Source organism: Abramis brama, assembly GCF_963993115.1.
Source record: "Abramis brama genome assembly, chromosome: 18".
Classification (NCBI taxonomy): Eukaryota; Metazoa; Chordata; class Actinopteri; order Cypriniformes; family Leuciscidae; genus Abramis; species Abramis brama.
This window is the reverse complement of record NC_139980.1, coordinates 13,989,637-14,012,186: the sequence shown is the minus strand read 5'-3', so window position 1 is coordinate 14,012,186 and position 22,550 is coordinate 13,989,637. Positions and strand designations below refer to the sequence as shown.

The following is a 22,550-nucleotide window of genomic DNA, read 5'->3' as shown; positions in this document are numbered from 1 at the left end:
TATTTTTTATCCTTTTTTATTGTAGGTTTTTGAGTTCAATACATTTTAAAGGCAAGTCATGATTCCATAGATCAAGCTCAGTAATAAAGGGCAGATTCCAGAATTTTATTTTTCTCCATTGAGGCTTCATGATATATTCTGCATTCATGATGTCATTGGGCCCTGCTTTTTAGTCACTGTCCATTTTAAATGGACATTTGGGGCTCTGTAAGAGAAAATTCAGTATAATAGGAGTTAGATGCATTTAATATTTAAGTTATAAGGTGTGGAATGAGAGAACTGAATTGGGTAAATGGACACTCACAACCATCTGTCCTCTCTGGCTCAATCTCTCTTTCCATCTGTCGTCTTCTCCTTCGCACGTAGAACAGTACACTCGCAACAAGACCAAGGAACATGGCAGCACCCACAAAGATGCTAACTGCCACCGTTGTTGTAGAGCTTCCATTGGAGTCCTCAATCTGTAATCGCTGATCTCTGATTTCCAGTCTCCAAAACTCTCTCGACTGAGGCTCCGAAAGTCCAGTCACATCTATTGACGAAGTTACACGTTCAAACTTAAGTCAACTTCTGTCATATTTCATAGGAATTTCACAGGAATGGAATAAAAACTTGCTGCTCACATACCCTCAAGGGAGAGGAGGAAGATGACATCATCTCCTTTAATGAAGCTCCGACTCTTCAGACGATCATGTGTGATGTAATTGCTGGTACCATAACCGGGTCCCCTGTAGAATGAACTGCCGTCTGTGTCAGTGACTCGACTGCCTACTTTTCGGGGGTCATCCCAGAAATACTCCACATTACCCATGGCTGCACAAAAGAGAGAAGATACTATTTATAAAACATCTTTTCTTGTCATTTATCTCTATAAGTCTACATATACAGTAATCCAGATAGATTTAAAAATGCATGTTTTTCTTTACTTTTTGCCATTTTTGTCTTGTGAAAACTGAGCTTTTTGAAGACGATTTCCTAAGTGGATAAATCAGAAAATGTTTCTGCATTGTAGAGTGGACTGAAAACTATTACGGATGTTTTGTCATGTGATGCATATTGTACCCACAGTTTACCCATGGTTATACCGGTGTTGTGCCTAATTCTGACCCCTGCCAAATTATTACCCCCCTAATATTGGTAGGTTTAGGATTAGTTGTGGGGGAGGGGTTAGGATTAGGAAATCAGGTGGTGACCCTATTTGGACATTGGCTGCTTCACTTTTCTACAATTTCTACTTGAGTGTGAAGGTGCGTCGTCCATGTTCTTTTACAGTCTGTGAGAAACTCATGGAAAATGTTTGATACGCTAGTGTGGACAGAGAGTGTTTGGAAGTGAATATGCAGTTTACAAACAGATCTGAATGAATGTAGCCTAAATGATCTAGTACCAAGTATCTGTGGAAGCATTTATGGCTCATAAAAATGCCTAATATCTGCTGCTTTCATGCCTCCCTAACTCTGTTTATATCTTACAATCAGTGGAGGTCTTGGTTGGATCAGTAGTGGTCATCCTCATGTTGTTCATGCGGTGTTGGATGTCTGGATTCTGGTCCATCAGCTCCATGGATGCTTGTCGCCATGGACACGGCCATTGAAGATTGTCATCATAAGGTCCAGAGGTCAAGTGGAGGTAGATTGCCATTTTATTTGGGCTACTCGTCAAGCCATTAATGTACAAACCAATCTGAAATGAGTAACCATCTGGGGATAGGAAGCGGGGGCTGTAGGTTTTGGCACCGGCAGCAGCTGTAGCAAGAAGACTGGTAAAATCTCGAATACGCCAAGTGAACTGAGGACACTGGGTCTCTGAGAGGTTGATGTCGTCCAGAGAAAGACCACCCTTTGATGCATCTCTTCCTTTAACTCCTTCAAACACCACTCTGAATTTATCAGAGACATCTAGCGTCACATGGTATAGTTCCCAGGAGTCTTTAAGTCCACCTAAATAGCACAAGTATACATTACCCATTGCATAACAATTTATCCTTAAGGTGTGGTCACTAAATTTCGCAGAAGTCACTTTCAAATCAAGCAGCTTTCTGTAGGTCAGTGCGTCGAATTCATGTAACCAACTTGGACACGAGCGATAAACTTTTTCGCCCCCACACAAAACTCCCAAACTTGTGGATCCCGATTGGAAAGACTAGATACCGTTTCGCCGCAACGGTAAATGTGAACGCACCTTTAAGGCGTGGTCACTTTAGTCAAATTTAAAAATGTCCACTGTCAATAGTGAAAGATGTTCTAAAAACGCAGAATGTGATTTCACCAAGTACAACCGCTTCCTGGATCAACATCTTTGTTGATCCAGGAACAACATTCCTGTTCGAAAATGTATTCCTTACATATAAGTTATCCCTAAAATCAGAGGGAAATGATAGGTGAATAACACTGATTGGGAGGCACCTAACCCTGGTTTTAACCCTAAACTTGACATAAACTGTAAACTTGTCCTTTAAATCTGATCAGTTGATTGGAATGTTGTTCCAGGATCAACAAAGACGTTGATCCAGGAACATGTTGTAGGCTACTTGGTAAAATCTGGTTCTGCTATAAAGCAGCTCACACAGAAGTCACTTTCAAACCAAGCAGCTTTCTGTTGGTCAAGACGTTGAATTTACGTGGCTAACTTGAACACAAGTGAAATCTGCGTGCATGGGGAACTTTTTTGCTCTCACACGAAATTCCCAATCAAGTAGATTCCTATTGGAATGACTGGATTTTGTCTGTGAATTTTCGCTGAGCAACGGTACATGTGACCCCACCTTTCACAGTAAATAATTCTTGATTTGGGGTTTTAAATAATTGGATTTATTACCACTGATCTTCTTAATGAGTCTCAGGTTTCCTTTGGGATTTTCAGCGGTGTATTCACGCACCCAGATGTTTAGCTGGTCATCGGCGCCCCCACTGCTGTAATGATAGAACTGCAGGCATTGGGAGCGTCTTTTGGGATAAAAGAGGCGACTTTCCAGGTAAGCCTTGTTTCCTTGGGTACCTGTGGCTGTGCTGAAATGCATGAAGAACCCAACCCCTGTAAAAGTAAACATTTTATTAGATAATAAGCTACTAAGCCAGTATTGTCGCTTTTTTTACACCTCTTTGAACCTTATAATGGAGTTTAAAGATAATTTTGCATGTCATATAGCAACCCTTGACAAGAAGAGTCTAGAGAAGGTCAAAGAATGAGATTTCCTTATTGTGTCGGTAAAATATGTTTATCATGAAGACCAAAGTGCCACCATAATAATATCATAAAAGAGTAATCAATGCAGGATTATGGACTTTGGATTATGAAACTTTTTACACAGTGGTGGTATACCAGTGAACAGACAACATTATTTAAACAAATGTGTTTTCCACGTGATACCGTCCCATTTAGGATAATCTTTGGCCTATGATATAAGTGACTATGATATGATATAACAATGATTCTCACGCATCGTTAATCAGATAGTTAACATCAGAAATATTTAAAAAAATCTTACAATAATGTACATTCTTAACACTATACTTTGTGTTAAATTAGCTTTTAAAAAAAAGATGCAAATAAGTCATTTTTCTTTTTAATGTTACTGGAAGAACAGTATATGCGAAAAGACTATTATGCCCATATTTATAAAATTTATAAAACAGTAGGTAAAAAGTAGGCTATACCGGATGACTTACTACTTCCAACAAAGTGCGCATGTGATGAACACTTTACTATCCCATGACGCCACAGGAGAGGATTTATGAATAGCAGTGAAGCGACATACATGTAACTGATCGCCAAGTAAGTTTCAACTAGAAACTTAGAACATTATGCGATTGTGGACGCAGCTAATCACAACCAATCAGAAAATATTAATAATAATAATTTGAGGTTATGTTATGGGGATTTTGGACCAATGAGATTTCACAATGGGCGGGGCTGCACAATAACTCTGTTAGCATCTGTTAGCTCACTTATGAAGTTTCGTCACCAACAGTTCTGTGGTTAAAAAAAGGAAATTTGCAATGCAAAACATTGTCGGGTTGAATCCTGCTTTTGTGTTTAGGGGTGTTCATACCTTGACATTGACCCAGAGTGGTGTAGTCCGTATTTGGACCGCCCTCTACAGTTTGTACACGAGCCCACTTGGCATTTCCACCATCTCCCTGGATCATACCACAGATGTTCGGTTCCTCAAAGTGGCAAGAGTCCAGAAAAGTTGAGGTTGTAGCTGGAAGAATTTTGAAAGATATTTTAGAAGGAGATGAGTGAGAGAAGTATTAGTTGAGCAAGCAGTCTTTATCTTACCAGTCAGACAAATTTAATTATATTATAAAAATAATGGAGGATTATGTAACCAGTCATGGTCATCCAGTCTCCCACAGAAAGTGTTATAAACTGTAAACTTACTACAATTGTATAGCCTGTTTAGCTTGAGCAGGTCACTGTCACTGAACTCCATGCGTTGACCAATCACATCCAAGAATTCTGGTATCTTGGTAACGATGGTTGGCTCTTGGCCTTTGTTGAAGGACGTCTTACTGTAGTGCATGACCGAAGAGTAATCATAGGGCACACCGAGAGAGCTTGATACCGTTTCATCATATAAATTGAAGTTGTGCTCTTTACCTATAAAGTGAGAATTAAACCAGGAAACAGTTGCATGTAATAATAGAATATATAAATTAAAGAGTTTGGCATGATAGAATATCACTAAAAAGAGATGTATTATTCGATGGCATGAAACATGTTTATGAATTCAGTTATTACCCTCTTCAATCTGGTCCCACACTATGGTGACGTAGTCGTCTCTGTCAGTTCTTGATTGCTCGTGCCACAAACCCAACGCATGCAGAAACTCATGCTCCACTGTTCCTAAACGGTCACAGTTTGAACCAATTGACAACTCCTGTTTCCCCATCTGTCGATTTCCCACCTTCGAATAACATCTGGAACAGAGAAAAATCCTGAATAAATAAACACCCCTTCGTATTCAGTCAGCGAAAGGGGGAAAGAAAAAGTCCCTTGTACTGTTGCAGCTTGCACATGCTATTACTGGCATAAAATATTAGGAAACACTTTATTTCGAAGGTCGACTTTAGACATTTTACTATTTAGGCCTGCCTTTGCAACTACGTCAACTAACTCTCATTATGAAAGCGGTCATAAAGGGATTGTCAAAGTTTTTTTTTTTTTTTTTTTCGTCATCTACTGAATTTTTCGTCAACGATACCAGGGACACCGAAACACCGGGGAACATGAAATTTGGTGGGCATGTAGCCCCACTAGACTTTTACGGAAAAATTTCGTTTGGTCCCCGGGGGCCACTCCCCCCCCGCGCTGGGCCCCCCCAAACCCAAAAAATGCAATTTTTCCTAAATAACTACCTGAACCGTGGCACCAAGGATTAAGAAATTTTTATGGTATGTTGCTCTTAAGGGCCCACATCAACCTAGCCCATAATCACTCATTTGTGATTTGCGCCCCTCCCATAAAAAATGAAAATGCAATATTATTCTGCTTTAATCGCCCCTATCTTCAGTTGAGATGTTCAGAACTGCACCACATTTCATGTGTATGATTAACTTGACATCCTCTGGGGGTATGCTAAGTTTCGTAGAATTTCATCCATGGGGGGGGTATAAAATAAATTCATTTATGTGCACATTTAGTGACTGTACACTCATCGGCCTGTAGATGGTGGTGTTGAGCGAAGGGTTGCTGGTTTAGGATGATACTGTCACTAAGGTTGCCAACTGTCCCGAATTAGGCGGGACGTCCCGCATTTTGGGCCTAATTTATTTGTCCCTTGCGTGACCTCCCGTGTCCCGTTTTTTGACAAGCTGATAAACCACTGACTGATACAACAGCAACAGCAGCAGTGCTGACCACGACACTTGAGAATGATCACCGACACCTGTCATCATCCAATCACAGCTTTTTTTAATCACTGTTTTGAGACAACTCATTGTTTGATTTGCGAACATCCTCTGCCGTCTGGTCGCTTCCGCTTCAAGCTGGACTCGTCTCGCGCTAACGGTAATTTCCTTTGTCCACGTTTTGATTTCGGCTAATCAATTTTGGCGAATGCAAACAACGTGATTATTGTTCATGAGTCTAACATCCAGCCACGCAAGAAAACATGTAATCTACCTGAGGGAATAATATGCTCAAAAAACATTTCTGATTATTATTAATGTTTTAAAGCTTTTAGAAAGTACATAGAAAGCTTTTGTAACATTATCTTAACTGTCACTTTTGATTAATGTAATGCATCCTTGCTGAATAAAAGTAGGCAATTACTTTCTTTATTTTTTTCCCCAAAAAATAATCTTACTAACCCCAAACTTTTGAACTGTAAGCCTAGTGTATAATGTTAAAAAAGCTTTCTATTTTAGATAAATGCTGTTATTTTGAACTATGGTTTGTTTGTAATGTGACTTTTTTCATGTATGACATTAAAATTATTTTTAGAATTAAATACATAAATAGGTTAAGCAATACAAATGTGTTTATGTCTGATAACCTTTTAAACACAAACTTAACTGCAGACACTGAAATGACGTACACTGTGTGATACAGTACAAATATTTTGAGTGTCCCTCATTTTCCTATAAATAACCACGATTGTCCCGCATTTTCCTTTTCTGAAGTTGGCAACCCTAACTGTCACACACACACATGCAGGAATACAAACAAACGCAAGCATGTACACACACTGACATCCACACGCACAGACACACACACATACAAATCCACATGCACAGACACACACACACACAGACACACACATACACAAACACACACACATACACACACACACAGACAGACATGCACATACTACTACTTTTTTTAGGTATATACAGTGCAATGCATAAGTTAATACACCCATGCTAAAGTTGACTAAAAAGAGGAATAAAAAATCATATTTTGGAAATTGAACTTAATGCCTTAATTTAAAAATTTAGGAAAAATCCAACCTTTTAGGACACCAATTTTCTTTGTGAATGAATAATGTATCGTAAATAAATAAATGTTCTTCCTTAAAATACATGGTGCATAAGTGTCTACACCCCTATGTTAAATTCCCATAGAGGCAGGCAGATTTTTATTTTTAAGTATTTTTTTTAAATTAATTTTTAGGATACTATGCATCCTGATAAAGTTCCCTTGGCCTTTGGAATTAAAATAGCCCCACATCATCACATAGCATTCACCATACCTAGAGATTGGCATGGGGTACTTTCCATAAGATCATCTCTCAATGCAAATCAAACTAGCTTTTAGGCTAACTGAAATAAAACCATGCCAATCTCTAGGTATGGTGAATGCTATGTGATGATGTGGGGCTATTTTAATTCCAAAGGCCAAGGGAACTTTATCACTCTCACAGTGGACATGCACCTACGATGACAATTTCAGACCCCTCCATGATTTCTAAGTGGGAGAACTTGCAAAATAGCAGGGTGTTCAAATACTTGACCTTGACCTCACTGTATATAAAGGGTAGGACTTTTTGTTTTTGTATTAAAAAAAATGAGAGAGCACAATGTTACATCCATTAATATGAATGTGGATAGACTTGATTATTGAGTTTAATGTTTGAAGTTTCCTCACCCGCTGCCTTTAAACACAGAAATGTAGTTTGGCTCTCCACCCCAGGGTTTGAAGTCAATACAGGTCTTGAGTCTGTATTGCTCAAATGCTTTCAGTATCACGCCTTTGGCATTGATTTCTGTTGAAAATTACATACGAATGAGTGAAAGAGCATGTAAAAGAGAGAAAGACAGTGAGCGAGAGATTATAAAAGTTTAAGATAGAATGAGTATGTTCAAAGATCAAAGCAATAATTCAACTGAACTGAATCAATAATTTTATAGATTCATCTACCAAGGCTGCTGTCTAGGAAGTACGGCACAGTGGTTGGCCAGCGATACTCTTCACCCAGAATAGTGTTTCTGCTTTCTCCCTGTTAAACACAAACCAAACATGGATTTAGCTTCATTTACACATCCATGTTATTTAATTTGCAAGTTTTATTTTATTTTATTTTATTTTCCATCCATCCATCCATCTTCTTCCACTTATCCGGGGCCGGGTCGCGGGGGCAGCAGTCTAAGCAGAGATCCCCAGACTTCCCTCTCCCTAGACACTTCCTCCAGCTCTTCTGGGGGGACACCGAGGTGTTCCCAGGCCAGCCGGGAGACATAGTCTCTCCAGCGTGTCCTAGGTCTTCCCCGGGGTCTCCTCCCAGTGGGACGCGCCCGGAACACCTTCCCGGGAAGGCGTCCAGGAGGCATCCGGAACAGATGCCCGAGCCACCTCAGCTGACCCCTCTCGATGTGGAGGAGCAGCGGCTCTACTCTGAGCTCCTCCCGAGTGACCGAGCTTCTCACCCTATCTCTAAGGGATCGCCCAGCCACCCTGCGGAGAAAGCTCATTTCGGCCACCTGTATCCGGGATCTTGTCCTTTCGGTCATGACCCAAAGCTTTCAATATAATATAATATTTTATTATTTTATTTTATTTTATTTTATTTTATTTTATTTTATTTTATTTTATTTTATTTATTTTTTGCTTGGAAAATAATGAAAACTTTTACACGTCCATATTTTATTTACAAACCTCATAGAAAATTAATAACAGCAAAAAAAAAAATAATAATAATATTGAGTTTGACATCCTGAGGTTTAAGCATTTTCTGAAGGTTAATCATCTCCTAAAATTATTTTCTTTTATTTAGTAATTTTGATGTTTTGTCATATTTATTGCTTGACAATTTAAAAGCATTTTTTTTTTTTTTCAGATGTCCTAGAAAACAGCTCATAAAATATTTAATTAGTTTTACATTTTCTGAATGTTATTGTTACAAGTGAGGCTCTTTCGCACACGAATATTGACTTTCTCATGTTGACTTAATTTCCCATATGCCCTCATTCCTGGAACTTGATTGCACTATCACCTGCATTTCATCACACACACACTTCTTAAGCAGATCACAACTGCACACACTTTGCGAAGCCTTAATTTGCCTCGGTGATCTTTTCTGAGCATGTATTCATTGTGTATTGTTATACCCGTGTTTGATTTGATTTGGACTGTCACTCGTATTTGATTCTTGCCTTGACCCTTGCCTGCTATTTGGACTCTGTACGTTTGCTGCATGCCAAACCGGACTACTGTTTGTTTCTATCGCTGTCATTGTGGACTGCAACTTTATAACTCTGGTTTTTAATAAAACTGCAGATGGATCCTCATCCTGTAGACCCGTCATTTCAGATAAGCATCTCCTAATTTTTTTTTTTGTAATTATTTATTTATTTATTTATTTATTTTTAATTATTTTTTTTTAAATGGGTTCTGGTCCTATTTTGTACCCTGTTCATGGAAAGTACCATGAGAACCTGTTTTATAAAACACTGACCTTTTCTATCAGAATGTCTCCTTCCATCAGGTGAAGTCCTGCCTCTGTTGAACAACACAGCGGTTACTGCAAAAGTATAATCGAAATAATGCTACAGATTTAAGACGCATATTAATGTTTCCACAAACCTTCATTTATTTCAAATATATCCTGGTCTTTTCCATTATCTACGTCAATCTCTGTTTTGCCTACAAAAAAGAAAAGTCAAAATCCAGAGCGTAGAATATAAAATCCTTTAAAATCAAATGTTATTTTGAAAGAATGTGATTATAATGACTCACCTGACAGTGAAGATGTTGGCTTTGAAAGAAAACATTTGAGGAAAGTGTCAAATGTGCGCATTTACATCAACAAATAATGACAGTGCAAGCCTTGATATTGTATGAAATACAACTTTTGTTTAACATGTATTATATGATCACAAAATTGTGGTTTTCTATGACATACTCTGACACTGAAAGTACTGAATTCTGGACTCACCAAACCCAGGACCGTGGTACATAAGAATAGAATGAGAAATGTATGGAGAGATGCCATGAGATCGCTTTACTCTTGAGTTGTTCTCTTCAAAATATCAGTGTATATATGTGTATGAACCAATTTATAGTTCTTAAGAGCTTAGTCTGCAATGATAAGAGCCTGCAGCTGATAGGATATGCTTTATGATGGTCACCATATTACATGATAAAAGTAGTTATTGATAATGACTTTGCTTAGAGTTTGAGGTTTAATTGCACAATAAATTATAAACGCACACTTCATGAAGTCTGCGATGAAAACATTTCCACAGAAGGTTGTTTCACAGTAACTTTTATTTCACAAATATATATTTTACAGTGTGTATGCAGACCCTGAAGTCATTCAAATAATTCATTCAAACATTATTCCACAGATACATCCTAAATCCTACAAAAACTATATATCTTATATCTAAAAAGAAAGTGCAAGAACAGCTAAACTTGTGCAAAATGTTTTCAGCTGATAAATCTTGTTAAAAGCATGATCAATAGCATATCGTATAGAAAGAAAATGTGAAAAGAACTTCAATTTATATGATGAAATGGTGTCATATGAAAACACAACACAGCTTAAAATACATCTTAATCAGATAATCAACTTTTTTTTCTTTTTTTTTTTTCTTTAATAGCAGTTCAATCAAAATTTCTAACCATAGCCTATTGGTAAATAGTTCAATATCACATCTTCAACTTATCAATCACTTCTCAACTGTTGTTCACGATTATTGCATAATCTTGTATACAAACTTATTTTAGATGCTGTCCAGAAAAAAAAAAAAAACCAGAGTACAGCGTTGTTCATGTTATGTTTCTGAAAATGAGCTCTAAATGTTGTTCCTATATGATGCTAGAATTGCACACTGAAGGTTCATCTCATCGGTTTGCTGCAGGTTCTGCGGATCAGTGAAATACAGGATTACAGTTAAACATTGACAGTGTGTGTGAATATATATTTATTGGGGAAAAGTTATTTGTGTACGTATGACTTACAGTTATATCGTCCATGTAGTAGCAGTGGCGCAGGTTGAGGTGGCCTACGAAGTCACGGCTGTAGTACTGTGGATCACCGTGAGGTGTCGCCACACACACTGGACACACCTAGAGGGCGCCAGAGAGGACACACAACAATCTTGAGTGTGTAGTCAGCACTGCTGACTGAGTCATTTCAAACTGAAGGCCGGGCGTAGTTAAAATACTTTCTCAAATTAGAATGCGGAGATAAATATGACTTAAAGGAACTAGTTAATGTTTCAAAGGAATGCGCTGCAAGTTTAATTCAACACATTGGATATTAGTAGGCTATCACTCTATGAACCCTGACTGACCACACGTCTGCTGTCATTGGCATGACGGTCATTGCAGTGATCGCGTAGATCGAGTTCATCCAGTCCATTATCCTGGCAGTATGGACACACAAATGTCCTCACAGTTAAACTGAGAGAGAGAGAGAGAGAGAGAGAGAGTAAAAAACTTACTTTTTTTATAGCATAATGCCTCAAGTAAATAAATAAATAAAATAAATTTAGCAGACTTTATGTATTATGCAATTGTGATATATGTGTGTGTGTGTGTGTGTACATTATATATATATATATATATATATATATATATATATATATATATATAATGTATGTATACCAAAGATGCCAATAAAGAACCTATAACCTTAGTTTTAAGAGTATAATACAATTATTGATGCTCGTTCTGATATTAAATGCCGAAATGATCCTAAATAAATGCATGTAAATTTGAAATAACCCTATTTTTAGAATTATGTAGCCTAATGGTGGATTATTTGGCCGAATTTTTCGCAGACAAGAAAAATTAGAAAAATGTCCTATAATATGAGCACCAACTTAAGAGGTAGGCCTACAGCAAAATCTTGCGCAATAGTGGGGTGAGATATACACAGATTTGATTTAAATAAATAAATAAAATTAGATTAAGTTATGACATTAGATTAAAATAAACTGAATATAAAAAATAAATAAAAAATGAATTAATATATATAGTACTATTAAGAAATAAACACATTTTTGGCAATAAACATATTTGGCATCTAAAAGAAACCCCCTGCTCTAGAATGTCATCGTATGCTGTAGTTTTGTTGAATTACTGGAATAGTCAAAGGGTTTCATTGGAAGGGGTTTTCCACATGCTTTTGGCAGTGCAGTGTGTTTATGAAAAGTGGGTGGAAGTGGATGTACAGATGTCCTCACCCTTGAGGTTGACGATTATTTTCCATTAGAGTGATCTCCGTTTGCCATGGCCTGTGAATGAAACAAAAAATGAGTTAGCCAAGCATAGTCTAAGTCAATCAAACGATTATCCTCTTGATGGGACTTACCAATCATCAAGCATCGCCTGCAAATCTTGCTGGGGCGGTGCAGGGTTTGGCAGCTGTGGGATGGGGTTTAGCAGCTGTGGGACGGGGTTTAACAGCTGTGGGACGGGATTTGGCAGCTGTGGAGCCGGGGCAGGTCTTTGGGCGGCTTGGAAAAGACCCCCTGGGGTAGCATTAAAGGTTGCTACATTTGCACGTTGAACTTGAATCCGTGGCGTTGGAACGAGCCGTGTGGCAGGAATTAAAAGAGGGCGGGCTTGGTTTTGTGGGGCAGGTGCCAGGGTAGCCTGATTGGGCAGATTGACTTGAGCGGCAGTGTTTGTCTGTTGTGCCTGTGAATCTTGATGTCGGCTGAGGAGACTGTTGGTTTAAAAGCATGGTAAATTCTTTCGAGTTTGACAGAAAAGGCACTAAATGTTGAAATTTGCCTGAGACTTACGTCTGTATGTTTGAGCCTCTTCTTGAATTAATTGCATCAAAATTCCCTGGCAGGATGTGGCGCAGATGCCTTCTACTAGAAGGCTGCAAAATATATATATATATATATATTCTTAAGTATTCAGTCTTTAATGAACTCCACTTACAGAAATACTGGTATTTATCACAGGGCATTTAATTATTACCAATGAATTATTTGCAGAAACACTGCTTCTGCAGTATGGGCAGTGAGTCCTGAATCGAAAAGATTGATTGAGGCATCTCTGGCAAAATCTAGAAGTAAAGAGAAAGACAAAGAGTGTGTGAGAGAGAGTAAAATAATCAGCTATCATCAGGAAGAAGATAAAATTGGCTGTCAATAGAGGTAACCAACGTGTCATGTGATGGAATTTCCCTTTAGAAATACTTTCACTTTTGATAGATCAGGTTGTTTATCAGAAATTACATTTATATGTGGAAATAATGTAAATGTATAGCACCTGAAAAAAGAGCAAATAACAAAAATTCCCAAATACAAAGGCATTTTTGGAGAAAATGTGATTTATTCAATGAGTTCCATCTGCGATCACTTATCAGTTTTACAAATATATATATATATAGGCCTATTTTTTGTATACAAGACATTTCTGTATAAAATTACAAAATATTTAGCATGTTAAGTTATGTTCAATATGTCTTAAAAACTTACAAGATTGATCTAAGTTTGTCTGTTTGAAGTGTCCACATGAAGGAACCAAAATCACTATATATTTTGAAATATAAATCCACACTTACACCTTTCCACAGCATGGTGAAGGTTGAGAAGGATTACTTATTTTCCCTCTGCACACAGGACACTCTTCCTCTGAAGCTGACATGTCCAAATTGTCAGCTGTCTGCTGGCTGTCTGGTCTGTTGATATCTTCACTTTCAGATTGCAATTGCTTAAGTAGAGTCAACTTCCTTATTGCCACAAAGAGGGAGTGTATTCTGTAATGTCAGCTTACTTTCTTTTTTCTTAGTGATAAATATGAGACCGCCTTTACCTGGAAACCATCTTCTAAATAAAGTGACGTGACTCAGAGACTGTGAAAGAAATGTGTATAGGCCTATCTTTTAAGCTTTTTATGCAATTCAAAATCTGTCTATAGTTAATGAACATTTTTGTATGAAAGCAACAGACTGATAAATTGATAATATAGGAGATGTGAGTTTTGTTGGTAGCCTACATGAATTTACATAATACTGGACATGCAATTTTTTTAATTATGCCATTTAACAGGCACTTTTATCCAATATGACTCAATTCCTCCGCCACATCTTATACTGACAGAGCTGATACACTCTAAAAATAAAGGTTCCAAAAGGATTTTTTCCCCCCACAGTGATTCCATAAAAGAAGCATTTTTGGTTCTAGAGATTGATAATCTAAAGAACTTTTTTCCAATATAAATAACCTTTTGGGAAATGGAAAGATTCAGTAGATGTGAAATGTTCTTCATGGAACCATCAGTGCAAAAAAAACAACAACTTTATTTTTAAGAGTGTTATATGTAGCCTACCGTTGCTGACTCACCTTCACAATGCTGGGACATTGTAAATACCTGTCTGTCTAAAACACAAAATGCTCAATGTCAAATTAACACCCATTATATAAGATGTATCAACAATCAACATTGATTATATGTTTAGGTTCGTTTATATAGCCTATGTCCACTATTGAAGTTTGTTTCTGCCTCAGAACTTTACATTTTGTAATTTTGAACTTATATCTCGCAGTTCTGACTTTATGTCTAGCCGTTCTGAGTTTATAACTTGGATTTCTGAGGAAAAAAAGTAAGAATTGTGAGATATAAACTCGCAATTGCAAGCAAAAAGTCGTAAAGTTTTTATTGTTTATTCCGTGTTGGAAAAGAGTTTCACTAAGTTTTAATGTTACACTTTTTTACACAAATGTTGTGTTTATTCAACACCCTGTATTACAAATCTGCCAGTCTGTCTTTGTCTTTCATAAATACCAAAAGTAAAAGGTTATTCACGGGTAACAGGACTTTTATTATGAAAAAGTAGAGCTTTTATGTCATTGCGGAAGTGAAATCACATGACCGCCGCTAAGCTTCTTGGGCAAAATCGATCAGCAGGCAGCAGTGGATTTCAACATGTCTGCCGTCGGCTGTCAGTAAAGGAGGTATTTGTTTTCAAGTCAACAGCAGACCCGTGAGCTCGGTGAAGAACAGACGAGGCCCGCGCTCATGGCTCAGTGCGTGCAGTCAGTGCAGGAGTTCATCCAGGACTCGTTCGTGCCGATGGTGGCCGTCCTGTGCAGCGAGGATGCGGAGAGAGTGACCCGCAAAAACAACCTGACTTTCCCCGAGCTGCTGCGGCCTTTCTGCCGCCTGACGTCCGAGGGTAAGAACCCAGCTGAGCAGACAACCGCGGATCACGCATCACAACTGCTTATCACTCGAGAAGACGGCTGTTATACACACACACACACACACACACACACACACACACACACACACACACACACACACACACACACACACACACACACACAGACAGGCTGTGTGTTATACATACACACATACTACACTTTCACAAAACCTAGTGAGCTGCCTATGCTACATTGCCTAAAACTGACTAGCTTAGGTGCCATTAAAACTTAGTTATGCTTTGAGAGGTAGCTCAGTGGAGTTTGTGCGACATGCCTGAAATGCTTTCTTGGATAGCAGCTTACTAGGATTTGAGACACACTGTAAATGATGTCTAGGCAGGCAGCTCAGTAGGGTTTGAGACACACGCCCTAAAATGCTGTTTAGATAGACAGTTCACTGGATTTCTAGTCACGCCCCAAAATGCTGTCTAAACAGGTGGGTCACTAAGTTTTGAGAGACATCCCGAAAATGCTGTCTAGGTTGGCAGCTCACTAGTGTTTTAGGGCCCGATCTTTGTCCGGTGAGGCCCCTGGCCAGGCATCATTGGAGGTTCCCCAGCCACTGTCGATCATAGTGGCAGACCTCTTTCTTTAAGTGAAACAAGTCATGTTTAGGTTGATAGCATTAGTTATATAGTTTTCTGGGCCCTATCTTGCACTGCATTCTGAAGGGCCCGGGGCCCTATGGGCAAATGCTGTGTGTGTTTAGAAATTTGGAGCTTTCTGCGCCTTGAGTCCCTGGGGCTCCACTGGTCATGATATGGCTGACATGATGATATGACTTAGTGTGATTATCAAATCAAAGGCTGCAATTTGATTAAATATGTATATAGTCTGTTGTTGTGCTGCATGTTTTAGAGTAAAGCTCAGCACTGTATTACATCTCACAGTGTTTTCAGCTCAGTTCACAGGAAATGCTGCTTCTCACCGACACAATTGTTGCATGTGCAGTGAGTTTAACGTGCATTTTGGAAACGCAATGTGCTCTGTTCACTTTAATTTCCAGCATTTCTGTGGACAGATGTTTACAGCATTTCACCAGTATTTTTGTCAAAACAAAAATGCAAAGATCTGAACGTTTGAAAGTGTAGAATTTAAGGCATAAAGGCATTGCAGTGTAAAAAAATATAATTTTTAAAGTAATATATTTATATCTTCATTTTTATAATTAGATTTAAAACTATATATATATATATCAGCCAAAACACTTACTAACAGAAGATTAATTTTATCTGTTTATTTGCATGTCATGTGACCATTAACCAGTATCAGTTAACCATGAACATGTGAATGTTTTGTTAAATTATTGAAATACTTTTTTAAAATCTCAGGGGGTACTTCAAGTAAACAATTTACATCTAAGGGGTTCAGCTGACAAAAAAAGTTTGGGAACCCCTGCGCTAGATGTCCTTAATGTTTCCTTTGTAAGTATAATCCAGCCCTGAGTCTGAGTCAAATGACAGGAAAGGGTCACAACCTGAAATCTGATCTGATTTCTGCTCATCTGAGCATTTAGTGACCAGAGACTCAGACAGACACAGCACAGATCAGATTCCTCTGTTGGTGAGGGTAAGATTACCACGGAAATAAAGGTCTGTGTTGGGCCTGTGCTGTTAATCACCAGCCTATATCTAGTAAAGTATATGGGATAATCCTAAAGAGGCAGGCAATCAGATCAACTGGCTCAATGTATGAAGACTGCGGTGGTTTACATTAGCGTACTAGTCTGTTGCCATTAAATCGCAATGCAATACTGATATACGCTGCTTAAAAGTTTGGGGTCGGGAAGATTTTTTAATGCTTTTTTTTATGCTCACAAAGGCTGCATTTATTTGATCAAAATTTAAAAGAACTGTTTTCTATTTGAATTTTTTTTATTTTTTATGTAATTTATTCTTGTGATGGTAAAGCTGAATTTTCAGCATCATTACTCCAGTCTTCAGTGTCACATGATCCTTCAGAAATCATTCAAATATGCTGATTTGATGCTCAAGAAACATTTCTAATTATCAATGTTGAAAACAGTTTTGCTGCTTAGTTTTTGTGGCAACCATAATACTTTATCTTTCCAGGATTCATTGATGAATAGAAAGTTTGAAATAATATTTGTTTGAAATATAAATAGTTTGTAATGTTATACATGTCTTTAATTACACTTTTGATCAATTTAATACATCCTTGCAGAATACAATTATTAGTTACTTTATTTCTTAAAAAAAAAAAAAAAAGGTAGTGTACACTTGACAACAGATGCCATTTTAAATTGCTCATTAAAAAATGTCAGTCGCTCTTACCACAAGAAGTATTCCTATTAGCACAACAAAATGTGCAGAAAATATATTTTAGTGAGATATTCCAAATGTCAACCCGATTAGGACAAAATTGACTGAATTGCCTTCTTGCTACAGAACCTGTCGACACTGGACACATGAACCCCTCAGAAGAACACATGATGGGCAATGAAAAGATTTGCAGACCGCACGGGGTGTAATTCTGAAAGTTTACTGCAACAAATTCTTTGATTTAATGGAAAATTATTGGAACAAAATACCATTACTAGCTGGTTACCAGCATTTACTCTGAAACAATTGGAAGGGACTTTGTGCCCATTTCTTATTTTATTCGTTTTTAGTTTCTGGTCATTGAACAGCTTTTAAATCCCTGTCTGAGCTACGACATCACGCGCAGAATATCGGCCATTTAGGAATTGTGGGAAAATATGGCACATGTTTTGTTGTAGCTCATAGTCAGTCATTATTGCTCTGATTCACTTGTTGTCTGTTCTTAGCAGATAACTCTTTCAGACACTAAGAACAATTTCTTCTATTCATATGTTGCAGTGAGCTGTGGATTCGTAGAAATGATATTAACAGTTAGGGTGACCCAAATGAACAGTGCTCTCTGTCTGTGTGTGTGTGTGTGTGTGTGTTTGTCCCTCGGTAATGTGATTGGATTTATTCAGGAATGCCTTGGGAGCAGAGGAGCAAAGTCTCATCTTTATTCTGCATGTTATGCTTATCATGTGAAGTGTGGAGTGAGAAAACACGGGCGCATTATTGGAAAGTGTTCAGAAGAGGGTGTGAACATAGAGGGTTGGCAACATATTTGAACAGGGAAGGGTGGATGAAGAGGGATGAGGTGAGGTCTAGAGGTGGGCAGATGTCATAAGCTTAGTGGAAACCCAGCCGTGTTGTGCCATTCCTTAAACTCAACCATTTATTTAAGTTGACAGGCAGCTATAATGCACTGTATAATAAGGAAATAATAAATCCTAAATACTCTCTCCAAAGTTTGTCCACTGCTAAGAATTAATTAAATTTATATAGTGCTTATATTATTAAATATCATTTCTAAAGCATCTACAAAAAATAGAATAGCCTAGTACCTTTTTCAGAGCTGTACCTTAGTCAGAAAATATAATCAATATTAGTAATCAAAACATTAATCAATATTAACATTAAGTAATTTTATATATTATATTATATTATATTATATTATATTATATTATATTATATTATATGGCTTGGTTGAATTCCAATGTAGAATGTTATCAAGAAATTATTATTTCTTGATAACAGACCGCTGCGAAGTATAACACACCGTTGCCATGAAAAACAGAGCGTTGCTATGGACGCGGAACGGACTATTTTCTTTTGCGGAAGCAATATAATCGTTAAAAATCGTAATAAATCGTAAACTCCTTTTTAAATCAATATTTTGTGGCAAATTATTTATTTATTTTGTAGGTAGCCATGTAATAAGCGGGATAATGTATAGCGAGGCGGTTGTTATAGCGAATAACAACCCTTTCAGGCTTATTCCTGTTCAGCCAATCGGGGTTGTTATTCGCTATAACAACTGCCTTGCTATACATTATCCCTTACATATTATATTATATTATATTATATTATATTATATTATATTATATTATATTATATTATATTATATTAATTATATTATATTATATTATATTGTTGTACAAAATCACAAAGGTTTAAATAAATAAACACAGCACAACTGTTTTCAACATTGATAAGAAGAAATGTTTCCTGCGGAACAAATCACCATATTAGAATTATTTCTGAAGGATCATGTGACATTGAAGACTGGAGTAATGATGCTGAAAATCCAGCTTTGCATCACAGGAATAAATTGCTTTTTAAAATATATTACAATAGGAAACTTAAAAAAAAAAAAAAAAAAAATATATATATATATATATATATATATTAAAATACATTTTTTGATAATGAGCTCATGGTCCAGGAACAACCAATTTTGGGTTCTGCTGGACACTAAGTTGGCTAGGATAAAAGCTTCAGTTTCAGTACTACTATTATAAATTTGGCATCAGCTAGTTCAACTGACAAACTTCCTCCTCCTCTCCCTTCTTCCTTTTTGGCCCTCGTTACTGAACTGTAGGTCATCTGCGTGATCCCAACAACCAGGTGGTTGTGGTGAAGGGTCTCCGGATCAGCGTGACTGGGATCAACACACGTCCTCCACAGACCCCAGAGCTGCAAAGGCTCCTCAGCCAGGCGGTCTCTGTCTGCCAGCCTCCCGAAGGCTCGCCTGCCAACGTCATCTCGGCTGGAGACTACGACCTCAACATCAGCGGTAAGTGCTTGTGCAGAGCTTTCTGTTCATGGTGGAGAAATCCGTTGAGGACCTGATTATGTTATTGTCACGTTTTTAAAGGAGGAAAGTGGAATGGCCTAAAGCGAACAGAAACAGGAACTGACAGATTGTTTCCTAATGCAACATATTTACAGTTCTTGCAGAATCTATATGTGGCTATTTGTTGCATTTTTCAGTAGCCATAAAGGAATCTGGGCAATATAAGCAAGCATTTATATCTCAGTATGCTTCGTTTTGGTTGATAACAATGTATATCACAATATACACGTTCTTTATGGAAAATAGGGATGTCTTGACTAATTACCATAATGTTAAACAAAAAAATTAAGAAAATCTCAGAAGAAAAAAAGGTCTCATTTCAGTGATCCATTTGAAATAGCCTGCTTAATGTCATGGAGAAAACAAACGCATGCACGGTCAAATTAAGTGATTTTGTTTTCCGCTTCATTTACACTTTTCAAAATAATATATTATTTGTTGGCAGAGGCTGACGTTTGGTTGGGCCAGACAAAATTACATAAGATGCTGGATTATTTACAGCAGCAATAGTTTAGGGCTAAGGCGCATGGTAGAAAGTTTTGCCGCAAAATGACCCCAGTTCGAACTCGCTCTACTCCCTTTTCTCATCACATATCAGATCGGAAAGACATTTATTTTCAATAGAAATGAAGAAAATATTCGAAAAGTGGAAATAAAATGTTTAATAATAGTGTTTATTGTTTAGGGGTAGGTGTAGGGAGGGCTTTATTGTCCTAATAAGGTGGCATCCATTTTATAATTTTAATAAATATAGTCATTTACACTCTGTTTTTATTGCATATCATTTAATGTACAACAACACTGAGGTGCAAATAGTATCTGCCACTATTTCTAAGTATAAATAGCGTCTAACTACTATTTACACCTTTTGCAAAGAAAATATTGCTATTTTTACATAGTATTAATAGAATCTATCGCTGTTTTCACTTAGTGTAAATGCAATCTAACTGCCTATTTTTCATTTGTAACATCAGCATGACTAATTTGACAGTAAATTTGACATTTTCAATATCGTCTAGCAGCAACATTGTTTGTCAAAGTAATGGTAGATATCAGAATTGTGTTAAATTTAGATTTTATAGTATACAAAATTTATACTATTTAAATAGTCATGAACACTGTAGTGAAAGGGCTTTAAAAATAAATAAATACTATACTGTTTTATCTATTGTATGTCTGTTCAGCATGTTTTCCCCCTAATGTAACTAACATGTTTTGCACATTTATCCTGATTTATTGTTTTTTTACGGACATTTATGAATTTTGTTAAATGGCTAAATGTTAAGACTTTTCTAAATCTGCAGAGGATATGTAAACATTTGAGGAGAGGAATATGTATATTATGAGCAGTCGCATAATATCAACTTTTTATTTATTTTATGGAACTCGCTTCATAGTAGTCTCTCATATCAACACCTGATGAGGGCAGCAGAGCCCTTGAGGAAAAGAGTGAGAATCCAATGTCATAATTGTCCATGAAATTAAAGGGTTTGGTTTGCATTACACATTTATGATTTATCGTTTCTGATCTTGTTTTTCATTTGTCAAATTTTCTCCACCCCAAACACTTCTCTTGTGGACGAATTCTTGGTAAGAGCTCTTACCATCATACACATGCTTTCCTTCAGTGTGTGTATGCCAGGTCTCACACACATGTGTGCTGTGCTGTGCTGTTAACCCTTTAAACAATGAGTGTGATGTGTTTGGTTCCCTCTCAGATCATAGGCTGCCAGTAGAGCCCGTCCCCCCCACGTAGCCCCTCTGCTACACCCCAATCACTTAGGTGGGCCTAAAGCCCCGACAAATCCCTGCCCTGACACTAACACGCCAAACTACACCAGCCGCATCCTCCTTTTAACTGATTGAGCGTAGATGAATGCACATTACTGGCTGTGTCTTGTGTTTCTGGTTTTGGATGCGTTAGGCTTTTGTGGTTCCTGTCAGTGAGCTTTAATCAGACTGCCTGTCTCTTCTCCTCTCAGACCGCACGGTCAAAGCGAGCGCTCCCTGGTACTCTGACTGGAAAGAAACACTCACCCAACTGAGCTCATCCAAGTACTACACAGGTATTCCCGTCCTTCCCGTGCTGGGAGTGCGTGAGAGGGCTTTCCTCAGACGCCTTCTCCAAATCATTTCCTGGCTTAGCTCGCTCCGTAGCACACCTGCCGTTAAATCTCCTTTCCTCTTTCCAATCCAGCTTCCTCCTTTTTCTCAGGATGTTGGTGGTGGTCCTATAGCTTCTTGTGTGTGTGAGATAGATCCAAGGGAAATGACTCATTGTGGTGAAACTGTCATTTAATGGTTAGCGATTTCTTCATTATATCCAATCAGTTTGTGTTCCATTTGAGAGTCAGACAATATTTAACGATTGTTTCGACCGTCTTTCTTTTTTTTTTTTTGGTTCAGTTCGTTTTGTAAGGTTTTCAGCTCAATGAGTCATTTTATCCGTCTCGCTTTCTAGTCTAGTGTCTCCTCCTCTCTGTAGATCCACTGTTGTTGCTGTGAAGTAGAGATTGACTTTACATGCATATTGGTTTCTTTCTTGTTATTCACTGTAAGAAATATCCTGTTAAATTTACTGTAAAATACTGGCAGCTGTGGTTGCTGGAAATGACAATGTTTCAGGTATTACAGGATGGCATATTGATGCCTGTATATTAAACAATTAAAGTATATTAAAGTTTCATTAAAGGATATTAATAAACCAATCAACTTGATGCATATCAAAATCAGATTTGTACCTTAAAGTGTACTGATGTA

At 37.5% G+C, this 22,550-nt stretch overlaps 3 protein-coding genes across 8 annotated transcripts in view; 1 reads left to right on the top strand and 2 right to left on the bottom strand.

Moving 5' to 3' along the window:
- Positions 1 to 26: 26 nt before the first annotated feature.
- mep1ba (meprin A subunit beta a) lies at positions 27 to 10,156 on the bottom strand. 3 transcript variants are annotated; one of them, XM_084092045.1, is made up of 15 exons: positions 9,878 to 10,156; positions 9,679 to 9,697; positions 9,526 to 9,585; positions 9,398 to 9,441; positions 7,864 to 7,942; positions 7,591 to 7,708; positions 4,744 to 4,922; positions 4,384 to 4,602; positions 4,052 to 4,204; positions 2,964 to 3,033; positions 2,765 to 2,793; positions 1,473 to 1,940; positions 628 to 813; positions 305 to 532; positions 27 to 205 (listed from the first exon to the last, which is right to left on the bottom strand). In XM_084092045.1, coding segments are annotated over exons 1-15 (1,911 nt in total). In that variant the 5' UTR covers positions 9,935 to 10,156; the 3' UTR covers positions 27 to 203. The 3 variants fall into 3 exon arrangements, with proteins under 3 accessions (XP_083948171.1, XP_083948170.1, XP_083948172.1); XM_084092044.1 differs by lacking the exon at positions 2,765 to 2,793 and having other exon boundaries at positions 2,818 to 3,033; XM_084092046.1 differs by lacking the exons at positions 2,765 to 2,793; positions 2,964 to 3,033.
- Positions 10,157 to 10,665: 509 nt separating this feature from the next.
- On the bottom strand, positions 10,666 to 14,119 carry rnf125 (ring finger protein 125, E3 ubiquitin protein ligase). Its single transcript, XM_084092053.1, has 8 exons — positions 13,472 to 14,119; positions 12,883 to 12,970; positions 12,699 to 12,781; positions 12,263 to 12,619; positions 12,135 to 12,185; positions 11,241 to 11,349; positions 10,906 to 11,013; positions 10,666 to 10,808 (listed from the first exon to the last, which is right to left on the bottom strand). The coding sequence occupies exons 1-8, from the start codon at positions 13,552 to 13,554 to the stop codon at positions 10,740 to 10,742; spliced, it is 948 nt and encodes a 315-aa protein (XP_083948179.1). The 5' UTR covers positions 13,555 to 14,119; the 3' UTR covers positions 10,666 to 10,739.
- A 666-nt stretch (positions 14,120 to 14,785) lies between these two features.
- The window catches only part of trappc8 (trafficking protein particle complex subunit 8), a 67,396-nt gene continuing 59,631 nt past the window's right edge, over positions 14,786 to 22,550 (top strand). The window contains exons 1-3 of one of the 4 annotated variants that reach the window (XM_084092032.1): positions 14,786 to 15,085; positions 19,536 to 19,730; positions 21,788 to 21,856. In XM_084092032.1, the coding sequence (XP_083948158.1) occupies positions 14,929 to 15,085; positions 19,536 to 19,730; positions 21,788 to 21,856 (421 nt within the window). In that variant the 5' untranslated portion in view covers positions 14,786 to 14,928. Of the gene's footprint in view, positions 15,086 to 19,535; positions 21,381 to 21,772; positions 21,857 to 22,550 lie in introns of all 4 variants that reach the window. The other 3 variants (XM_084092031.1, XM_084092034.1, XM_084092033.1) reach the window with 3 other exon arrangements.

What these genes read in the sequence shown, in the direction of transcription:
- mep1ba (XM_084092044.1), bottom strand. Translation starts at nt 9,934, where the DNA reads ATGGCATCTCTCCATACATTTCTCATTCTATTCTTATGTACCACGGTC. An exon ending in CTTCCTAGACAGCAGCCTTG is followed by an intron (nt 7,709 to 7,863) that starts GTAGATGAATCT and finishes AATTTTCAACAG; the next exon opens with AAATCAATGCCAAAGGCGTG. An exon ending in AAACAGGCTATACAATTGTA is followed by an intron (nt 4,205 to 4,383) that starts GTAAGTTTACAG and finishes AAATTCTTCCAG; the next exon opens with CTACAACCTCAACTTTTCTG.
- rnf125 (XM_084092053.1), bottom strand. Translation starts at nt 13,554, where the DNA reads ATGTCAGCTTCAGAGGAAGAGTGTCCTGTGTGCAGAGGGAAAATAAGT. An exon ending in CAGGCGATGCTTGATGATTG is followed by an intron (nt 12,186 to 12,262) that starts GTAAGTCCCATC and finishes TTTCATTCACAG; the next exon opens with GCCATGGCAAACGGAGATCA. An exon ending in ACTACATGGACGATATAACT is followed by an intron (nt 10,809 to 10,905) that starts GTAAGTCATACG and finishes ACTGATCCGCAG; the next exon opens with AACCTGCAGCAAACCGATGA.